Source organism: Amia ocellicauda, chromosome 12 (assembly GCF_036373705.1).
Source record: "Amia ocellicauda isolate fAmiCal2 chromosome 12, fAmiCal2.hap1, whole genome shotgun sequence".
Taxonomy (NCBI): Eukaryota; Metazoa; Chordata; class Actinopteri; order Amiiformes; family Amiidae; genus Amia; species Amia ocellicauda.
In genome coordinates this window covers 29,680,849-29,703,425 of record NC_089861.1, presented here as the reverse complement: position 1 = coordinate 29,703,425, position 22,577 = coordinate 29,680,849, and the positions used below count along the sequence as shown (strand labels likewise).

The 22,577-nt window shown below is 41.2% G+C and overlaps 1 protein-coding gene across 1 annotated transcript; it reads right to left on the bottom strand.

The window, feature by feature from the left end:
* Positions 1-683: 683 nt before the first annotated feature.
* On the bottom strand, positions 684-17,929 carry LOC136764052 (sialoadhesin). Its single transcript, XM_066717882.1, has 10 exons — positions 17,860-17,929; positions 15,131-15,230; positions 14,443-14,802; positions 14,003-14,272; positions 13,353-13,622; positions 12,858-13,136; positions 12,508-12,595; positions 12,277-12,328; positions 11,382-11,515; positions 684-1,326 (listed from the first exon to the last, which is right to left on the bottom strand). The coding sequence occupies exons 2-10, from the start codon at positions 15,183-15,185 to the stop codon at positions 684-686; spliced, it is 2,151 nt and encodes a 716-aa protein (XP_066573979.1). The 5' UTR covers positions 15,186-15,230; positions 17,860-17,929.
* Positions 17,930-22,577: the final 4,648 nt, after the last annotated feature.

Sequence of the window (22,577 nt, the reverse complement as noted above, 5' to 3'; positions counted from 1 at the left end):
TACATGGCTCTAACATTGCTCATTTCTGTTCATGGCTGATTTATCAATTATGACAGATCCTAAAATCATGCATTCGGTTACACACCTGGCAATTCTCATTTACAAAACAAAACAAACAAGCAGGCCTCGTTCTCCAGTTATTATAACTTTTCACAAACTGTATTACCATATTGTCATTACTAATTCAATCTTCAGAACACAACTTTAAAATCTGATAAGCTAGCCCTTTACAATGCTGTTGTAAAAAGTACACACAGTGGTTTCCACATGTTGTGGATAAAGCATCTTGCAACTGGTTACTGTTATACATGATTAACATGGCATTTGTGTTTAAAAACGCATGATTGATTTAGGGAAAAAGGGAGCATTGGGAGGGAATCCATAAGAATCAAATAATTCAGCCTTCCCATCTCCTCCTAGATAGATAGCGAGCCAGTGCTCTCCAGGACGATCGTGGGGGTGGGTGTTCATGATGAAACAGACCGGTCTCCTATTCTGGACTCGTGATCGTTTGGGGAGCTTATCAGATGGAAACACCCAGAAAATAATTTCTCATGTAAATGTCATTAGTCATAATGTCACAAAGTTGCTTGGTATCCATGGCTACTTTTGCGAAAGGCACAAAGCAATAGTTTTTTTTTTTTCAGCTGTAGTTGTAAAGGACTTGGCGTCTCATGTTAATTTCAACTGTTGTCAAAAACAGCATACACTATCATGTTCATGGTGGTTGGTAATGGTTGGGCAAAACAAATTTCTGCTCTTAGGTTCCCTGTTTTTATGAGCGAATAGTGCCCGGTGCACTCTTGATCCGGGCTGAGGTTGAATGCAAACAGCGTGTAACCTTTAGCAAATTCTTTGTGGCCCACTACAAGAGGCTTGTCTTTTAGGCGCTTTCCGGCTGTTTCCACCAGGTTAAAGTACTCCCGGACACAGTTATCTTTTGCGAAATCCAGTTGTAGCAGTTTAGTGGGAATCTGCTTTCCATCTGCATACAGGGCCAGGAAATTAATATCACAATGTTTAAAGTTGAAGGGGTTTTCTGTAACATCACTGTTGAATGCGGCGTTATCCACAAAACCAATTACTATTATTTTAGGCAATTGGCCCAGAAACAAATTTTCCTGTTTGCACACCCGGCTTCCTTTGGCCAGACTGAACACTTTCATCTGAACCCGATCTACAGGGTATTTTGCATTAGCCACCTGCAGCGCATCGGCGTGACCCAGCCTGACAGCGGGGACCACCCGGACCCTCTTCACAAACAGAGCTGCTGAGAGAACCGACAGTTTGAAATCCTCAGCGGTGCTCATGAGACAGGACGCTTCTCTGATACGCGTGAGTTTTATTTTTATATCAACGCTGTTCAGCATTAATTTGTCTTGAAAAAACATGTCTGCATGAATACACCCCAACAATTCCAGTTTTCAACTTCCTGCTGTATAGGCAGCTCTATTTTTGAACCCCAGGTTTGCCCCGTTCAGAGCGGTTAATTCATGCTGGCTGGCTGTGTCCTTGACAAAAAGGCCTGCAGAGTACTGTGTGTTCAAAGTGCTTTCACTGTAGTTGAGAATTGATTCTATTATAGCCCTGTACGGATAACAGTTGTTGCTCTGGCCAATAAGTCTGTCCCCGATTGTGATGTTGACCTGGCTAAAGAGGGAGGCCACAGGGTAATTTACCAGGCCCACCCGATCATCCTGGGCCAGATCAGTGCCATCGTGCTTAGTTATTTAACAAGTCAAATAGATGATGGTGTTGTTCAGATCTAGATAGTCTTTGCCATTTCCAGTGATGTAGAATTCCAGTGGGGCATTGTCAGAGAGTGCTGTCAGGGGCGGCACCTCCACATAGAAACTCTTCTCAATACTGGTCTGTGTGGGGACCAGTTGAAAAAGGTCCAGTTCAGATTTGGTGAACGAAAGCCATGTTTAAAATATATCCCCATGATGTTGTTGCCTGGAGTTCCTCTTCTTACCGGCCCTGTTTCTTTTATGATTGTGTTTCTTCCGGTTGGCCCTACTTTAACAGGTGCCAGGGGTCCTGTGAGCCCCAGTGGTGTCGTTCTTTTCCTTTTAATGCCTCTCCTTATATACATTAGTCCTGAGCCCTCCTGTTTCGGAGCATTTATTCTACTGGCCACCGCACTTGTAACCTGCCCGCCCACATCTTTAGCCATGTTTGTGGCAGCCAATCTGACATGTGGTTTGACAATTTCTAATCCACGTCTAAATATACCAGCTACCCCCGCACCGTATTGTACCGGCATCCCGGCGAAACCAGGGAGGCCGTTACCCGCCTGATACTTGTAGTAGTTCCTATACATGTGCGGGTCTCCATAGTTTTCAACAATCACCATTATTTTAAAAGTGGTTGTATCTAACAGGTCGGAAATGCAACTTCACTATCACCTTGCCGTATGCGAATGTGACATGTTCGTTCTGGTCAGTCTTTATTTCAATGCTGATGGTGTCGAATTGATCCATGCTCAGGGGGACATAGTGAGGCTTATCATATAACAGCATAACAAACTTGCCTTTTTCCCTTTTTTTAGGTACACAGCGCAGAAGTGGGGCATAAGTGTCACCCACTAATTGGTGTTCAATTATATCAGTATAAACATACATGTGGTTAAAACCCACAGTAATATCCACAGGATGGGGCGATTTTTTTCCCCCCTTCTCGGGAATGAACCCCAAGACTTGTGCTAGTTGGCCCCAGGTAAAAAACAAAGTTGAATCACCGAAAAGCCACACACTTCTACTAATATAATTGTATTGAAAGTATACCTTGGGCGATGTGGAGACTGCCTTGATAGCATTATTCATGGCTGTTAACACTATATCAATGTTTTTATAGTAGCCTAGTAGTTTTTATAGTTTGTATCGGTTGTCTCAGAATGCAATTCGAAGCTCTGTTTCCTGTCAAACATATTGACAGTCATGGGGTAGTGCATCTCCACCATCCCTATCTCCCATTTACCTGATAGATCGATGGATTTGGTTAGATGATCAATAAAGTTGGAGATCTTGTTATTAGGAAATAGATCCTGTGAGGCGTTGCTGGTTAAAGTCAGGTAAAATCTGTTTTCACTCATTTTTTGAGCTTCTTACAACCCCGGTGCTATGTCTTTCACCTCTGAAGCTTTGATCCAACTATTAAATTTAACCCCCCACCCCAGCCATTTGACTAAGACTTGTTTATTTCTGCCATGACCTCTTGAGTCTAAAATGTTTTGTATACGATATACTCTGTCAACATTTGGGTTTATCTTTTGTAACTCTTCTGTGTAAAACTGACCTTTTATCTCATCACCAGCATAATATTTTAGTTTGTAAATGGGTCTTAATCCAGGCACACATTCTTTGACTATGAAAATTTAATCAGTGAATGTCTGCTCATACCACTTTTCAAATTTCCCTTTAATCCTTGATACCCTCACATGATCGCCTTGTTTAAACTTGAAAATTGAAGGTTTGCTTTTTAAAAATGATCCATACACTGTCTTCCATACCCTCAGGGCATTGTCAGGGGTGACATCTACTGAACGTTCCTTGACAGTTCTATGGAATGTGTGATTGTAACTGCGCACCAGGTCTGGTAAGACATCCACATACCTAAAAGTATTCACAGTTGTAAAGTACTTCCACATTTTCGATTTTATAGTCCTATTGAAACTCTCTACCACACTGGCTTTCACTTTACTGTTTGTCACAAAATGTACAATTTGGTGTTGCTTGAGAAGACTTTTTGGTTGAGGAATTCTTTCCCCTGATCTGTCTGCAGTTTCTTTGGAACGTGCCCTTGGGTGAATATTCTTTTAAAGGCTGCACACATTTGCTGACCCGTTTTGTTTTTTAACTGTACTGCCCAGGCGTATTTGGACAACACATCTATACAGGTTAGAATGTATTTCATAATGTTATTGAACTTTGAGTACTGACCCATTTCCTCCAGGTCCACCTGCCATTGCCAGTCAATGTCTTGTACCAGTGTCAAGTTCCTCTTAAACTTCACCCGCGCTGGTTTGTGCACTGAATATGTATATTGATTTGATAACCATTGCGAAACATGTTCTCTTTTTACATGGGCACCCTTTGCTCTGGCACAATAATAACTGCCTTTCACCTGGATCAGGTCCCCTCTCCCTTTGCCAGAATTCCAGAAAACACCCAATTATTGGATCAGAGGCCTGTAGAGGGATCAAATCAGCTTTCGAATATGAGGAAAAAACAGTTATAGAATTTTGACTCTGTTATTCAGCCTCCAGGAAGTTGTAACAGAACCTTAGGAAATGGCGTCCCTGGAATAGCAACTTTAAGTGCTGGTTCATCCTGTAAATACTGCCGAGACAAAGAATCTGAATTTCCATTACTTCGACCTGGACGATACTTCTTGGAAAAATCAAACGCGGCCATTTGAGCAACCCAGCGCTGTTCCATTGCACCCAACTTGGCAGTTTGAATGTAGTTTAAGGGATTATTATCAGTGTACACAACACAGGACTGTCCCAATAAATACTCTCGACATTTTTCCATCAATGCCCACTTTAGTGCCAAAAACTCAAATTTCATAGAGCTATAATTCTCCATGTTGCGCTCTGTTGGCCGTAGCCCCCGACTGGCATAGGCAACTGGGCGCAACTTCCCTTCATGTTCTTGTGAGAGAACTGCCCCTAACCCACTATGGCTAGCATCAATTTCAAGCACAAAAGGGTTTGAAAAATGTGCGTAGGCCAACACTGGAGCAGACACTAATCTTGATTTGAGTGTTTGAAAACCCTGCTCACATGCCTCAGTCCAAAGTTCTTCTAGTTGCTTCCCAGAACCCCTTTTCCTCTTGGTCCCCACCAATTCTGCTACCAATTGGTGCAAGGGGGCTGCCAAACTTGCAAATCCCTCAACAAATTTCCGATAATAGCTGGTGAACCCCAAAAATTATCGAAGTTCTGAGACATGCTTTGGATGTTCCCAGTTTGCTACCACAGAAGTCTTTTCCAAATCAGTAGAAACTCCTGCATTTGAAATAACATGTCCCAGGTACTTTACCTCCTTTCTAAAGAAACAGCATTTCTCCAACTTCACTTTCAGTCCCTGTTGTTGTAATTGTTCTAGTACCAGTTCCAATCATTGCATATGTTGATCCACTGTGGATGAAAACACCACCACATCATCAAGATACAGTAGTAGAGACTGAAAGCGCTAGTCCCCAATCATACGTTTCATTAGACGCTGAAACGTACCTGGGGCATTACAAAGGCCAAAAGGCATACGATTAAATTCAAACAGTCCAAATGGAGTACAAAATGCAGTCTTTGAACGATCAGGTTCAGCCACAGGGACTTGATTGTATCCACTGGCTAAATCAAGAGTTGAAAACCACTGGGCCCCTGACAAGGCATCCAAGGATTCCTTAATATGGGGTAGAGGAAAAGCATCCTTGCGAGTTTTGCCATTCAGTTGTCGATAATCAACACACATCCACAAACTGCCATCCTTCTTTTGGACTAGAACTATTGGGGAAGCATATGGGCTGCTACTTTCACAAATAATCTGGTCATCCAGCATCTGTCGAATATGAGCTTTCACAGCATCATATTGAGATGGAGAAATACGCCTATACCTTTGACCGACTGGTGTGTCATCTAACAAAGGGATCTGGTGGGAAATCAAAGTTGTACAACCCATATCCCCCTCTTTAACCGAAAACACAGATTTATATTTACTGAGTAATGGTTGTACTCGTCCCTGCTCCTGCACAGTCAACTGTGAGAATTCAAATGACTCAACTCCCTCTGGACTGCTTCCTGCATACACACTTTGAATATTAACGGGAGCATTGATCACTTCCCAGGGGGTAAACTCACAATCTCAGCCTGACATACCGTACCGAGAGTGGTCCGGGGATAGAGGAGGGCCTCACTCATCCCCACATTTACTACCGGGACATAGACTATACCTCTCCCCATTGTCAGGGTCTCAGGGGAGGACCGCAGGGCAAGAGAATTAGGACCCTGGTGCAGTGTTTGTGGAGATGGCAGATCAGGGCTAGGCAAGGATGTGATCGAGGTCACAGGCAATGGTCGTGGGTTCAAACAGACAGACAGGCAAAGGCGAGACGGAGTCGTAAATGAGAAGACAGGCAAAGGTCGACAAGGAGCGAGGAGACAAGGAGCAACGAGACAAGGCTTGGAATCGTAGACAATGCTGATGAGACTTTGCCCCGAGTGAGGGCAGTGAGGGGTTTAAGAAGAGGAGCAGGAACTGGGAAGGCAGGTGCAGGGCCAATGGAAACAGAGGTAGAGTGAACAAGTGCACATGGGAGACCGGAATGTTATTAGAGTAATTGACAGGAGCTGGCAGAAGTAACAGGGAAAGACAGGGTGATGGCGGCCTCTACCGGTGAGAGAGGGTGAGTACGTGGGAACCGTGACACCCATTTTGACCATAGCAGGAGACACTAGCAACCCAGCAGGTAAGACACCTCCATACCCTAGAGGTTCCAATAAAACTTAAATCCTAAAGACTTAAAATCCTTTTGGGAACAAGTAGTCACTACCAATCTCATTGTACCAGCGGGTATGCGTACCAATTTTCTCCCTTGAACTTTCACAGTCCGTGCTCTAGTATCCCCCGAATCTGCTTCTATCTGTTGGCACTGCAGAAAAGCCTGCTGCCATGTATTGGGAGCCTGTTGCACCACAGGGAGATTAAACAATGCAGTGCCATGTTGACCAAACAGCTCATGGTAACAATCCCTAATAACTTTCATTCCCAACAACCCCAGAATCCTTCTTTTAGACTGAGCACTCACGCTAGGAGGGTCTTTATATATTAACAACCAATACCCCACAATTTGGGATAGATTTTGACAATACCTTAATCTCTATCTCTAAATAACCTACATATGGAGTCTCAAGGCCATTAGCCGCATGAAGTTGTAGCCATCCACAACCAGGATGCTTCTCTGTACCCTAGGACCCAAAATACTGCTCAAAGAAGTCTTACGAAATTGTGGTCGCCATAGAGCCAGTGTCCAACAAACATGGCACTTCTACCCCCCTCATAGCCACAGTACCCATTGGACACTGACCCACCAATTGTACAGCCATAGGACACACCAGCCAGAGTTAACCCCTCCAAAAGTATGGCTCAGAACTTCAGAGGGCATTCGTTTTCCGAAGGCTGATCAACTTTCTGAACCTGCCTTCCCATAGAGTGCTGCAGAGGCTGTGATACCACTGCAGCAGTTTGATCCTTACCACAGTATCGGGCTATATGGCCCACCTGATTACACTGTCTGCATATGGGTTGTCCATTTTGACTATATTGATATCTCTGATTAACAGGATTTTGCAATCTCTCTATATATTGAGAGAGTTTATCAAGTTGCATTTGTTGCCTCTCTAATATTCCTCGTAACTCAGCGAATTCCAATCTATTCCCACCCCTAGCAAAACCAACCTCTGCCCTCCCCTGAATTTCATATTGAAATGCATAACATGGAGAAGCTGAGCTATCCAGTCTTGCTTCATAGGTTCGTTTTCCTTCAGCTTCCTATCAAAAAGCCTCCTTTTAAACATCCAAAAAGGTAGATTGAGAATTAAGACGAACAAAATGTTTTAGTTCCCTATGCAATGCATTTTCTTGTACATGCTCTACAAATTGATCCCTCAATAATACAGCAGAGTTTGGCATTCCATCTGGAGCATTCTGCACTACCTTCTCCATAAGGGCAAATAAGGCATGAGAAAATTCCTGCAATGATTCACCCTCTTGTTGTTTCCAAGCAAAAACAACTCTGTTGTAACCCCACATATGATTCAGAGCAATCATACAGTTCTAACAAAATTGTAAAGATCTTTTCAGGATCTTCTCTCTCTTGTAGGGAACGATATTTTAATTCAATTTTAGATTCACCCTCTAAATGATCCATTATAAATAGGGCTTGATCTGCAATAGACATGTACCTTCCACGTATGCTGACCCGTGCTTCCTCCACCCATTCAGCTACAGAAATTCCACCCTTGCCACTAAATCTAGGGCATCTTCTTTCCCTGGGAATACACACTAATCGCTCTACCATCGGGGAGATTCCTCCAGCTACCTGGGAGGTACTAGGGGCCGAATCAGCTACTGTGCGTTCTTGTAACTGGTCATTATCAGTTTTTAACAGCTGCAACTGCTCTCTCACTTTGTAATTCCTCCTCCATTCTGTCCATAAAATAAAATCAAGGATACCAATTACCAAATTTAGAATAGGCCTACTCAAAACATAAAATATTTAGGTTAAAATAAAAGAAAGTCCCTTGATGAGGCCAGGGATCCCAATTGCATTAATTCAGCTTTCCCAATGTCCACTCAGGTTCCACAATGCCAGCTGCTGTTTTCTATGAAAAAACAAAACTAAAACAAACACAAAACAAAAATATAATAATAATAATAATAATAATAATAATAATAATAATAATAATAATAATGGGTAAATTGCAATGAACTTAGTACGGAGCTGCTTACTAACCAGTTAGTGTGCTGCTTTCAGTTCTTTGCAATTGACCCATTAATCCTAATACATTATGCATACTAATTAAAATTTACATTGATTAAATGATCCCAGAGATTGGTAGTTCCTCCATGATAGACCACTTCAGTTGTACAGCTTACATTCAAATTTTTTGGTGTCTTCTGTGCATTTAGCAAAAAATCCCAAACAGCAGATGTTTTTCGAGACATTTATTTTATTTTTACGTTTGCATTATATTGCACAACACTTTGCACAATGACAGATAAAGAAACAATAATGCAGAATAACAGAGTGGTCCACATGCATGCTGATAGATGGGGGATAGTACTCTTTCAGAAGAAAAAAATAGTTAAATTATCAGTGTAATCGTACATTTTCAAAATACATTGTTTAAATTTAATCTGGTCCAATAATACCACAACTTTTATTTAAGTAATGGGGATTATACAAATCAAATGTTTTAATGTAGATAGACTACAAGTGACATCTGAAGTCAATGGATGTATTTGAAACCGCATACTACCCATACTATACGTACTACATACCAACATTTCAGTAATGTACATGTAGTATGGGTAGTATGCAGTTTTGAATACAGCCAAATAAAAATGTGATTGTCCTTCAAAACCTCCGAAGGTCTGGAAACCGAACGAACCTTCGAACCTTCCAAGACAGGCCTAATTACTATATTTTTTTTTAACAAAAAATGTATTTCTATTTTAAAAGCATTTAAAAATCTGTTTGCGGCCCACAGGTTGGGAATCACTGAGCTAGGCTGTGCAATCCTGAGAGGCAGCAGTTCGCAGCTTGTTGTGAAAGCATACAGCCGCCCTCGCTTCAGAGCGTCTCCAAAGCCACGCCCCCTCTATCACACATGCGCACACACACAGAGCAGAGTCTCAGCGCCAGGAGAGACGTGTGGGTGGAATCGATCGCAGCGGGTTCAGATGACCTCATGTCTCATTCACAGGTTAGACATTACAATAATAACGAACGTAAACAACTTATTTACGTTTATTATGTTTTTAAAAATAGTAGCTGCGGCTCGCCTTCCATTCTCGCGCTCGCGACAGCGTCAAGGTTACCGCGCTGCCGACGCGGCGGTATGCAAATATAGATTGACAGACAGGAAGGACATCCTATCATTACATTCGGACCGAATGCAATCATTGGTCGGTACTTTTTTAGTGCTGTCCCTTCCACAGAAGACCACTTAAATTATTGATTGCTAACAGGATGTGAAGAGACTTTCAACCAGTATAACAAAAAATGTTTCTGGAAAAGATTACCTTTAAGCTACAGGCAACCCGGTCTCTGAGTGCCTCCGACAAAAATGACCTAAACTCACATGTTTTCCAGTTGCCTTAACACAATGATGTAGTCGTTCTCAATTCACTTTCCTTGTTAAGTCAAAGGCACTAAATTAAATGGACACCAGGGAGAAAAAACTGATACAATTTCCAATTAATGCAAGTAGGAGGAACTAAATCAATTCATCATTGCACTGCCAGAACTGAACAGACAGATAAATAGATGCACCAAAACATGTTCCAAAATGTCCACAAGATGGCAGAGTACGCTTCTGAATTATTACTTATTATTACTATTATTATTGCTGTTTTATTTCAAATAAAATGTTTAGGCTTTCACCACATAGTTCTGCTGTATTTAGTTTCAAGTGAGCTCTAAAAAAGATGAAGAAAATTGATATGAAGTTAAATTTAAATCCGCTCTGTCATGAAATAAACACAGGAATGTTCTATAATTTTGTGCACTTAAAACTATCATTTGAAGGACTACATGTCTGTGGCCGGAGACACACACAGGGAACAAGCAGAGGGGCTGTACAGGTGCTAGGAAACCCAGCCTGGCTGGACACACACAGGTAAGTACAGTAGATAGCGATCAAGATCACACAGTACAACTATGTACAGGGTGCTTGACCAGTCCATTAGTGGCTATTGTCCAGTTTAAGTCTGGGAGGATGTTCCCAGCATCCCTTATGCCTGGGGACTACTGTTATATATATTTGTGAATTGTAACTCAAAATTCCCTCTCTCACAATAATTCTTAACAAGAAAGCCAAATTTACTAAGGTTACATGTATTTATAGTTCATGACTGAAGCACAGCTCTCGTTTATTCCCTGCGTTCAGACACCGTTTGGTCAAGAAATTACCATGCAAAATATATTTATTACAATACAATTATTATTTTACAAAAAGCAGTCGTTTTCAATTCCCAAACAGTTGCTTCAATCTCACCTCTTATCTCCTGATTTTTTTTAAGGGATGTATTATTATTCAAGAGTATTATTATTGATAGACACATTATTAACTTCTTCATAATAATGTTTATAATAATCTTTTTTCTTTTTCACTTAAGTTTTCTAAATAATTAACCTTTTGCTTGTCAATGTAAAGTGATGTTTCCCCGCCATTTCCTCTTCACTGCACAGTATCCAGCACAACCCAGGTTTCCTCTGACTCCAGAGCAGTGACTATACATATCTGCACAACAAACATAAATGTAGTTAGTCATAATAGTGAACAAGTGTCTCTGATTCAGCTGATCAGGGTCAAAAGTAACAGGAGCACCGTGGTAATGCGACAGTGTCTGCGGCTCTCTGTGTGTTACAGGTGATGCCAGCAGTGAGGGGCCACTTAGATTGCTCCAGTAAACTGCCCATCTGTATAAATGGGTACAAATTTAAGTCGCTCTAGATAAGAGTGTCTGCTAAATGACAAATAATGTAATGTAATGTAATGGGCTGCACTGGGAGCAGAGCTCAGGTTGGGGAGAATCCTCATTATCTCAGCACAGGGAGCACAGTGCTGGTGGGAGGGAGGCCTGGAGACTTGCCTGGGTGCAGTATTGGTGTGGAAGCTGATGTTCTCATAGTCGTCTTCATCCTCCTCTATCGGTGCACTCTGGCACTGCTCTTTCTCTGAGGGGTGTGGATATCGCACATTCGCATATATGTCCTCCATGACTGCCTGTTTACAGTTGGGAACATATAGAATAAGACACACGGCTATAGCTAAATTACTGTACCCTGCCCCCCACCCCTCCAAAGTTTTTGTAATCATCACTCTGGCCATGCAAGGTGTCTTTAAATAGTGTGTTACTTTTATCACTGCACACTGCTTCTAGATTGTGACAGTCCTGAGTGGCCATTTCTCAGGATCACAGACCAGTCAGTGGTTTCCATAGTGCTCTACTGGAGACTCCCTCACAAGCCAGAGCCAAGAACTGGTCTGCTGTCTGTGATTAATTAATTGTGTTTGCATTATGGATCTCCTACTGGTTAATAGTAAGTAAGTAAATGTATCTGGGGAAACTGAAATGTTACCGCTGTGGGTAAGCTGCTTACAAATGTATTATTAGTGAACACACACACGCACACACACAAACACACAGAGCCAGCCAGCTATATTTAGATTTCATAGTATAAATGTTTAATATATTATTAATAGCTATTTTATAAAATACAAACAATGCATTATAAATTAGTTAGAATGGTCACAAAACCAAAAAGGTAGCTAAAAAGTGTCGCTCTTAAAATAATGTATGAACAGGTTATAAAGCAATACATAAATAATGACATTATTTTACCCATTTGATTATAAATGATTCATAAGAGGGACACATTTTAGCTACCTTTAACACCTTATTATATAGTGTAACCCAGGTATGTAATATATCTCATATTATTAATATTATTAACATTATTAATAATATTTTTCTGAATCTATACCTGAGTCCCTGTGTCCCTGCTACTCTCCTCTCCAGATGGACCAGCCTTCCTCCTTTGAAGCACACAAAACACAAAGACCAGAGCAAGTAAGTCTCTCTGTCAACTTTTTCAACACAGTCCACGTCTTGTTGGCACTTTCTGAGAACAATATACATAGACATACAGTTGTATTTTGCCTTGAGAGTTCAGAACGTTACAAACTCACACACATGCAGCGTTGATGCCACTGACCTTCTGACACAGATGAGAATCACTGCAGTGACAATACAGACAGACAGCACACTCCCCAGGACAGCTGGAAGCACTGTCTTCCACTTGACTGGAATTCAAAGCAAAAGACAAAACAGTTTCATATTTTATTATACGTAGATGGCCTGAGCTGCTGACACTGAAGTAAAAATAAGGAAACTAGAATCGGGTATTTTTATTAACACTTGAAATGGTTTAATTAAGTAATTAAAGAGCATTCAACCCAGGGTGTGCTATCTCTCAGGATATTTCTTAACCAGTAAGTTCTACATCTTTGTGATTCTTTCGTTGCCATATATTTTTATATAACTTTCTAATAAGATGTTGTGTACCTGACTCACACTGTACATCCATAGTTACAGCTGTAGAGTTGTGAGCTCCATGTTTATTGTGTGCTTCACAGTAGTACTGCCCACTGTCTCCAGAGCTGACCTCTGTAATGTTGATACTCTGTCCTGATCCTTTCTCCCAGACAGCAGCTCCATTGGTCTTAAACCAGGTGTATCTCTCCACTGGTGGGTTTGCATTGCTGCTGCAGTTCAGGGTGACAGAACTGCCTTCCACTATTTCACCAAAGGGGTTAACTGACACTGAGGTGTTCTTTGGGGCGTCTGGAAGAGAGAACAGTCTGTGATCATTCAGGGTTCAACTGAACACAGTGTCCAGGCAGTGAAGCCCCAGAGTCCTCTACAGCTCAGAGAGAAGGGTGAAGGTCCAGGAGGTCTTGGGTTTGATTCCCAGCCTGATCACTGGACACTGTGTGACCCCACAGGGAGTTCACTGACCCCTCTGAACTTCAGTACTCACAGTAGCAAAGATATACTCACACTGTACATCCATAGTTACAGCTGTAGAGTTGTGAGCTCCATGTTTATTCTGTGCTTCACAGTAGTATTGCCCACTGTCTCCAGAGCTGATCTCTGTAATGGTGAAACTCTGCCCTGATCCTTTCTCCCAGACAGCAGCTCCATTGGTCTTAAACCAAGTGTAGTTCTGCACTGGTGGGTTTGCTTTGCTGCTGCAGGTCAGGGTGACAGAACTGCCTTCCACTATTTCACCAGAGGGGCTGACTGACACTGAGGTGTCCTTTGGGGCGTCTGAAAGAGAAAGCAAATGAGAGCTGTAGATTAACATTTAACATAGAAAACATGGTTTTAAATACTGTTAGAATGAGAGAATGTGTCCCACTACTGAATGTTAATTATTCTTTCCAAAATAAATTATTATCTGTGAAACAGTCCTCTTCATGGTCATATTGAGATGCTATTGGGGGCATTTTTCTGTCTAACAGTCAATTCTCATCCACTTTCTTGAACCAGCTACTAAGCTGATTCTCTTGTCATTGAAGTCCTTAAAATTTAGATTAAACAATTAACATTCTAATAAAGTAAACTTAGTTAAACTGGATGAGAAATAGAATTGTGATTATGTACAATTAAATTAAACTGAAATTATACATAGGCTGATAGGCACTTACATTTAACATCCAAAGTGATTTGTGGAGACAGTACACTTGCATTGTCTTTCAGGCCACAGGAGTAGTTCCCATAGTCTTGATAGGAAACAGGATTAAAGCGCAGTGTGTTGGCTGGTGTCTGTGTGTGAGAGATGGGCCGGCCATTTTTAAACCAGCTGAGCTCTGTCTGTGTTGGAGAGCAGCTCTCTGTGCTACAGGTCAGGGTCGCGCTGTCTCCCACAGTGATCTCATCACTTCTTGTGGATGTCACTGTTACTTTCAAAGCTTCATCTTTGTAAAATAAACAGATCACATTTTAGTTAGAATATTTGAAAGATAGATTGGAAATCTGATTACAAAAGAAAGTGTCTATACAGTGTTCTATTGTGATACAATAGTGACATGAATTATGTCTTAAATACATAAATCAGACTTTGGTTTAAAAGAATCACCAATCTTACCAGAGACAGAAAGAGTCACTCCAGGGGCACCAGTCCATTGATCAACATTGGTTTCAAATCTGAATCTATAGCTCCCTCTGTCAGCTGTTCTTATGTCCTTTATCTTCAAAGTGCAGATCTTCTGTTTATTCCCCAGGTACTCTGCTCTGTGTCGGTATTCAGGGCTGATTGAACCCCCTCCACTGTGATACACATATGAGGTATCGGTGCACTTTTCATGATCCCGACACCACATCACTTGTGTGACCTCTTTAACTTTGTCAGGGTATCTATAAGAACAGGGAAACACCACAGAGGAGCCTCTCACAGTACAGATGGATTGCTCTTGATAGGTCACACCCCACTCACTGCTGAGGACACCTGCAGAAACACCAGGCCAGTCGTCAGCATTGGCCAGTTAGAGGTACAGCAGTGCTCAGGATAATGAGTGTAAGTGAGTGTAATTACATTCATATATAAGTATGCATATATAGATGTATGCATTTTGCAATAATGCAGACAAGCTGTAAATGTACATAAGCATGCAGCTCAGTAAGAACTAAACTAGGAGGATCACAGTACTGCAAGTGGCTTAGTTTGCTCAGTGCTCAGCTTTTTTCTTATCTAAACACATTATGGAGAATGACCACAGTACAGGGCTGGGTCTCCTGTGTTGAATGTATATACATTCATGTGACAGAAGTGTTACCAGGCATGAGGAGCAGAGTCGCCCCCAGTAAGTGCAGTGTCTCTTCCACACCCATAGCTGCAGCTTCAGGTCTGTCAGACAACACTCCTATAGGGAGTCACTGCAGAGACACAGGAAACAAGAGCTGTAGACACACAGTTTAAACACTTCCTGAAATCCTTCCATTCATTATTAAAAAACCTAGAAAACCATTGTACATATTATTAATGAATTAATAGTTACAGGGTGCTCAATATGGATTGCAGGAAGGCAGACAGAAGAAACAGGTGGAGGACACTACAGCGTTCATTCTCAATATATTTTGTAAGTCGACCTGCATAAGGGCATCTGCTAATAAATAAATAAATAAATAAATAAATAAAAATAATAATAAATAATAATAATAATAATAATAATAATAATAATAATAATAATAATAATAATAATTCAGTCTCAGTCTAGACTCAGTAGCCCAAAATGAAAATTATAACTTACTTTTTCCTGCAAGCTTGAGAAACCTTAGTTGAATGAAGTCTCATACATATACAGTGAGGGAAAAAAGTATTTGATCCCCTGCTGATTTTGTACGTTTGCCCACTGACAAAGAAATGATCAGTCTATAATTTTAATGGTAGGTGTATTTTAACAGTGAGAGACAGAATAACAACAAAAAAAAATCCAGAAAAACGCATTTCAAAAAAGTTATAAATTGATTTGCTCTCTTAAAGGGAGTGCTCCTAATCTCAGCTCGTTATCTATATAAAAGACACCTGTCCACAGAAGCAATCAATCAATCAGATTCCAAACTCTCCACCATGGCCAAGACCAAAGAGCTGTCCAAGGATGTCAGGGACTAGATTGTAGACCTACACAAGGCTGGAATGGGCTACAAGACCATCGCCAAGCAGCTTGGTGAGAAGGTGACAACAGTTGGTGCGATTATTCGCAAATGGAAGAAACACAAAATAACTGTCAGTCTCCCTCGGTCTGGGGCTCCATGCAAGATCTCATCTCGTGGAGTTTCAATGATTATGAGAACGGTAAGGAATGAGCCCAGAACTACACGGGAGGATCTTGTTAATGATCTCAAGGCAACTGGGACCATAGTCACCAAGAAAACAATTGGTAACACACTGCGCCGTGAAGGACTGAAATCCTGCAGTGCCCCTGCTCAAGAAAGCACATGTACAGGCCCGTCTGAAGTTTGCCAATGAACATCTGAATGATTCAGAGGAGAACTGGGTGAAAGTGTTGTGGTCAGATGAGACCAAAATCGAGCTCTTTGGCATCAACTCAACTCACCGTGTTTGGAGGAGGAGGAATGACCCCAAGAACACCATCCCAACCGTCAAACATGGAGGTGGAAACATTAGGACAACTGCACCGCATCAAAGGGACGATGGACGGGGCCATGTACCATCAAATCTTGGGGTGAGAACCTCCTTCCCTCAGCCAGGGCATTGAAAATGGGTCGTGGATGGGTATTCCAGCATGACAATGACCCAAAACACACAGCCAAGGCAACAAAGGAGTGGCTCAAGAAGAAGCACATTAAGGTCCTGGAGTGGCCTAGCCAGTCTCCAGACCTTAATCCCATAGAAAATCTGTGGAGGGAGCTGAAGGTTCGAGTTGCCAAACGTCAGCCTCGCAACCTTAATGACTTGGAGAGGATCTGCAAAGAGGAGTGGGACAAAATTTTTTTGTTGTCATTCTGTCTCTCACTGTTAAAATACACCTACCATTAAAATTATAGACTGATCATTTCTTTGTCAGTGGGCAAACGTACAAAATCAGCAGGGGATCAAATACTTTTTTCCCCTCACTGTATAAACATATAAGCATTCAAGCTTGATCTATATGCAAGTTAATGGCGCAAAAAATGAATCCACTTAATGAATATGTATAATCTCTGGAAGATTGTTATTTAATGTAGAATACAAAGAGGAAAATACCAAACAACATTGTAGTAGAATATTCTGTTTTAGTTTTGAATTATCGCTATTCACCTAAATACTAATTTCTAGAACTTTCTCATATCCAAAACTGCAACAAGACACATATACATATCAGTATTTTTAGAAAAAAGTTAATAATAACTACATACCCAAATTCAAAAACACAAACATGTGTAATATATAGTAGAAGTCTGTGCTCAGCATATTCATCACATGCCAAAATTGGGCCCTTTTTGTATATTTATAATATATGGGATGTATTAACTTTTTCTTATTCAGAAATCCATATATCATTTTTATTAGTTTGCAAATATACGGTGAGGTTAATTTCTAAAATATTTTTCAATGTATTAATTTCACACAAAAATATTAAAAATATACCCCAAATATTTTAAATACTGTATACAAAAAGGAGGGAATGTTGGCAGCATATAGAGATCACACAATTCCACAACATATTACAAATATCAAATTGTTCCCATGTGGGAATATCGGGGTAAATTCACAATCGTTAATCACATATCCAAGTCTCTGACTAAATGACACTGAATCAGCATTATTGACAGGCCACCAGTCTTTAATCCTACAGAAATGCAAGTTATGAACTGAAGGAGGCCGTCCACAAGCACAAGCAGTGCAATCTGAGGGAGCTGGAAATATCCTCCTCTATCCTTCCTCTCGCCTTCTTGTTATTGTACTGATTTGTATTTTAATCATTGTGCAAATCTGAGGATATGCAGAGATCAATGCATAGCTCTGTGCTGCTGTATGGTGTTAATGGTGTATGTGACTCACAGTGGCTCCAGGTCCCTTGGGTTGCTCAGTGTCGTGTAGAGAGCTCCGCACTCACAGGCTGTGCTCTGCGCTCTGACTGACTGAGGGCTACCAGTAACACTGGGGACTTTTAAAACATGAAAGTAAATCTTTATATAGCACTGGAGTTTGTTTCCTTCTCTAAAGTGCCCAGTGCAGGAAGTCACATGTCAGAGAAATAAGAAATCATGTCATGTCATGACGAATAATTTGCGGGTGGTGCTGGTTTTGGAGGGGTGGTGGGGCGATGATGTGGGGAGGGGTTAAACCAGGTGTACAGATAATGTAGTTATTTTATGTTAAATGTCTAATTATCAGCAGGAATGATGAGGAATTTCGTTATGAATTAAATATGGATGTTACTCAATGTAATTAAGCCACACATTTTCTATCCACAAAATCTGAATGTGTATAGAGCACTCAAGTTTACTTCTTAAAATTAGCAGCCCAGCAATTGCAGTTCACAGATCTGTGATCTGTGATGTGGAGTAGCAGTATATACAATATAAATTGCAACAGTTTTACTGAGAGAGAAAATCAACAAGGAAATGAAACCTGAAAAGAAAATAAAAAAAACTGTTTAAAAATAGATGTTTATATAGAAGTGAAGTAACAATCTTTATTACTGTATGAAAGTCTTGTATTAGAAGTCTGTGCATTTCTTTAAATAATGAAGATAGAAGATAGTTATCAATTAGGACATTATTTTATATAAATAAATATATATACATATAGACAGGTGACAAATTAAAGGAAAAACCTGAATAAATTAGTGGAGGAACATAACGAATGCAGATGCATCCAAACAAATGTACTGCATGATACCATTAAGCAATTAACACTAGAGATGCGCCGATCCGATAATCCAAAGTTGGTATCAGTCCAATATAGGCCAAAAACACTGGAGTGTGTGTTGAGTGTGGTTTGGAAACGTGGAAAAGTAAATTGTTTAGTTAAGTAGATTGTATAAATTAGTTACATACATAGTCTAATACATTTTGTATTTCTCTGTTATGACCAGAAAACATTGCCACAAGGACGCTAATGTTAAGGCATTTTCGGTGCAGCTCACATTGCTAAACTATTAGGCTATTGAATGAAAAATAAAGTGAAAACTTAAATGTATAACTTAGGACCAACACTGGAGATGCTATTTACATTAATGTTAAGTTGAGTTACATTCTACATTGAAAATTATATTTTTTCACTGGAAATATTTATATATACTTTATATATAAATAAGCATTTCCATATATATTTGTTTGAGTTATTTATAGTCATATTTTAATCCAGTGTATGACACTAGAATATATATATATACACTCACCTAAAGGAATATTAGGAACACCTGTTCAATTTCTCATTAATGCAATTATCTAACCAACCAATCACATGGCAGTTGCTTCAATGCATTTAGGGGTGTGGTCCTGGTCAAGACAATCTCCTGAACTCCAAACTGAATGTCTGAATGGGAAAGAAAGGTGATTTAAGCAATTTTGAGCGTGGCATGGTTGTTGGTGCCAGACGGGCCGGTCTGAGTATTTCACAATCTGCTCAGTTACTGGGATTTTCACGCACAACCATTTCTAGGGTTTACAAAGAATGGTGTGAAAAGGGAAAAACTTCCAGTATGCGGCAGTCCTGTGGGTGAAAATGCCTTGTTGATGCTAGAGGTCAGAGGAGAATGGGCCGACTGATTCAAGCTGATAGAAGAGCAACTTTGACTGAAATAACCACTCGTTACAACCAAGGTATGCAGCAAAGCATTTGTGAAGCCACAACACGTACAACCTTGAGGCGGATGGGCTACAACAGCAGAAGACCCCACCGGGTACCACTCATCTCCACTACAAATAGGAAAAAGAGGCTACAATTTGCACAAGCTCACCAAAATTGGACAGTTGAAGACTGGAAAAATGTTGCCTGGTCTGATGAGTCTCGATTTCTGTTGAGACATTCAGATGGTAGAGTCAGAATTTGGCGTAAACAGATTGAGAACATGGATCCATCATGCCTTGTTACCACTGTGCAGGCTGGTGGTGGTGGTGTAATGGTGTGGGGGATGTTTTCTTGGCACACTTTAGGCCCCTTAGTGCCAATTGGGCATCGTTTAAATGCCACGGCCTACCTGAGCATTGTTTCTGACCATGTCCATCCCTTTATGACCACCACCTCTGATGGCTACTTCAAGCAGGATAATGCACCATGTCACAAAGGTCGAATCATTTCAAATTGGTTTCTTGAACATGACAATGAGTTCACTGTACTAAACTGGCCCCCACAGTCACCAGATCTCAACCCAATAGAGCATCTTTGGGATGTGGTTGAACGGGAGCTTCGTGCCCTGGATGTGCATCCCACAAATCTCCATCAACTGCAAGATGCTATCCTATCAATATGGGCCAACATTTCTAAAGAATGCTTTCAGCACCTTGTTGAATCAATGCCACGTAGAATTAAGGCAGTTCTGAAGGCGAAAGGGGGTCAAACACAGTATTAGTATGGTGTTCCTAATAATCCTTTAGGTGAGTGTATATATATATATATATATATATATATATATATATATATATATATATATATATATATATATATATATTGCATTAACTAAATGTTGTGATAAGAATTTTGGAAAAGAAAAAGTGGTATCGAACCATCCATAATTAACACCTTATCATGCTCTGTGACATATAAAAATGCTGAGCAGGCCCAGTTGACCTCAATTTTGGATCAAAATGGCCAGAGGAAAGGATCTAAGTGACTTTGAAAGAGGGGTCATTATTGGGGCACAAATGGCAGGAGCTTCAGTGACAAAGACGCTCAACTGACTAGTGTTCTGGACAAGTGGGCGAGTGCATGTGTGGCGACACCAAGACAACGATACAGGCTCTGTTATGCTGTAGGGGGCATTTTCCTGGCATAGTTTGGGTCCACTTTTCCCCTTAGAGGGATGGGTCACTGCAAATCATTACTAAGTTATTCTGAGTGATCACCTTTATCTTATGGTGAAAGCGATCGGTCACTGAAAGGTTTAATGAGTGTGAAAGTGAAGTTAATAATATACTATGGGCTCAGATCTCAGCCCAATTGAACACCTGTGGGAGATTTTGGACCGATGTGTTAGACAGCGCTCTACACCACCATCATCAAAACACCAAATGAGGGAATATCTTTTGGAAGAATGATGTTCCATCCCTCAGTAGGGTTCCAGAGACTCTATGTCGCGATCACGAGTTAACGGGAGGTAATTTATATCGTGGTCACGACATAATAACTCGTTATATTGTGATCACGAGATAACCAGAGGTGTTTTTTTTTTTTTTTGGATGTCCTCAACGAGCCACTGTAAATGTTTAACTACTATATACTGTAAAAAAATATATTATATAAGGTAAAACTGGTATTTAAGCATATTCCTCTACAGGAATTCGAAAAACATTTGTTAATATAAATAACAAAATACAATGCGACATAAACAAATGTAGTTATATACAGCTTATTAATAACACATGATACTTTAAATAAAGTAATTTCAACTAAGAATCTGTTTGTTTGGGGTTTTCATTCTAGGTTCATCCAACAGATATTTGTTGCAGGGGTCCAGGGTTCCAGTGGACTCATAGGCCATGGCAATGGTGTCCACAGTCCAATGTGAGAGGCCCGGCTTAGAAAGCGCCTGGCCCTGTGTCCTTGCTCCGTAGGACACGAACAGCTGGTCCAAGCGCCGAGTGACCTTTGTGTGCACCAGATAGCACCTGAGGGCCCACACAGGGCAGAGCAGGTGATGCCGACTCTCCTCCTTCAAAGAGAAGGGAGGAGGATGGAAAGCCATCAACTCAGTTGGCCTGTTGACATGGAATGGAGACAGCACTTTCAGGAGGAATGCAGGATTAAACCGAAGAGTAACCCTGGAGTTATCTGCCGCTAGACGGATACATGATGGGTGTATGGACAGGGCGTGTAACTCACTCATGTGTTTTGCAGAGGTGATTGCCAGCAAAAACGTGGTCTTTAGTCACACTAATTTGAGGTCAGCTGACTACAGTGGCTCAAAAGGGCCTTGATTAAGTGTGTCCAGCCTACATCAAGGCTCTATGCGGGCAGCGAAGAAGCACAAGGAGACCACAGCCTACAAGCTCCCTTCAGAAACTGCGCAGCCAGGAAATGAGACCCAGGAGGCTCACCATCAATCCGGACATGACGTGTGGAGATATCCGCAAGATACACTGCCAGACTTGCCCTGGTCCAACAGCTATTGTAAAAATTGTAATATGACCTCAATGGGGCAAGTAACTGGGTCATGACTCCCGTCTTGGCACCAGGTGTGAATTGTTGTGTGGCGGTAGGAATACGGGTAGCTGCTAGCACCCTCCGACCAGTAGAGAGACCAGTTCCGCGAACCAGAATCTGCAAGGCCACAGGGGCGCTATTAGCAGAATTGTCACTCGTTCTCTCCTGACCTTCTCCAGGACCAACGGGATTCTTGAGCAGACAGAGAACTATAGTGGACAGTAGTTGGACTCTGCTGAAGTGAAGAGATCCACTTCCACTCCAGCTCTACAGCTGTTGGATTACAAGTGGGTGGAGGCTCCATTTTGAACCCTTCTGAGAGAGGAGGTCCGCCACCATGTTGGATAAGCCGGGGAGGTGAACTGCTCTGATGGAACGGAGCCAGTGTCCACAGAAGCAGACGGCATGCT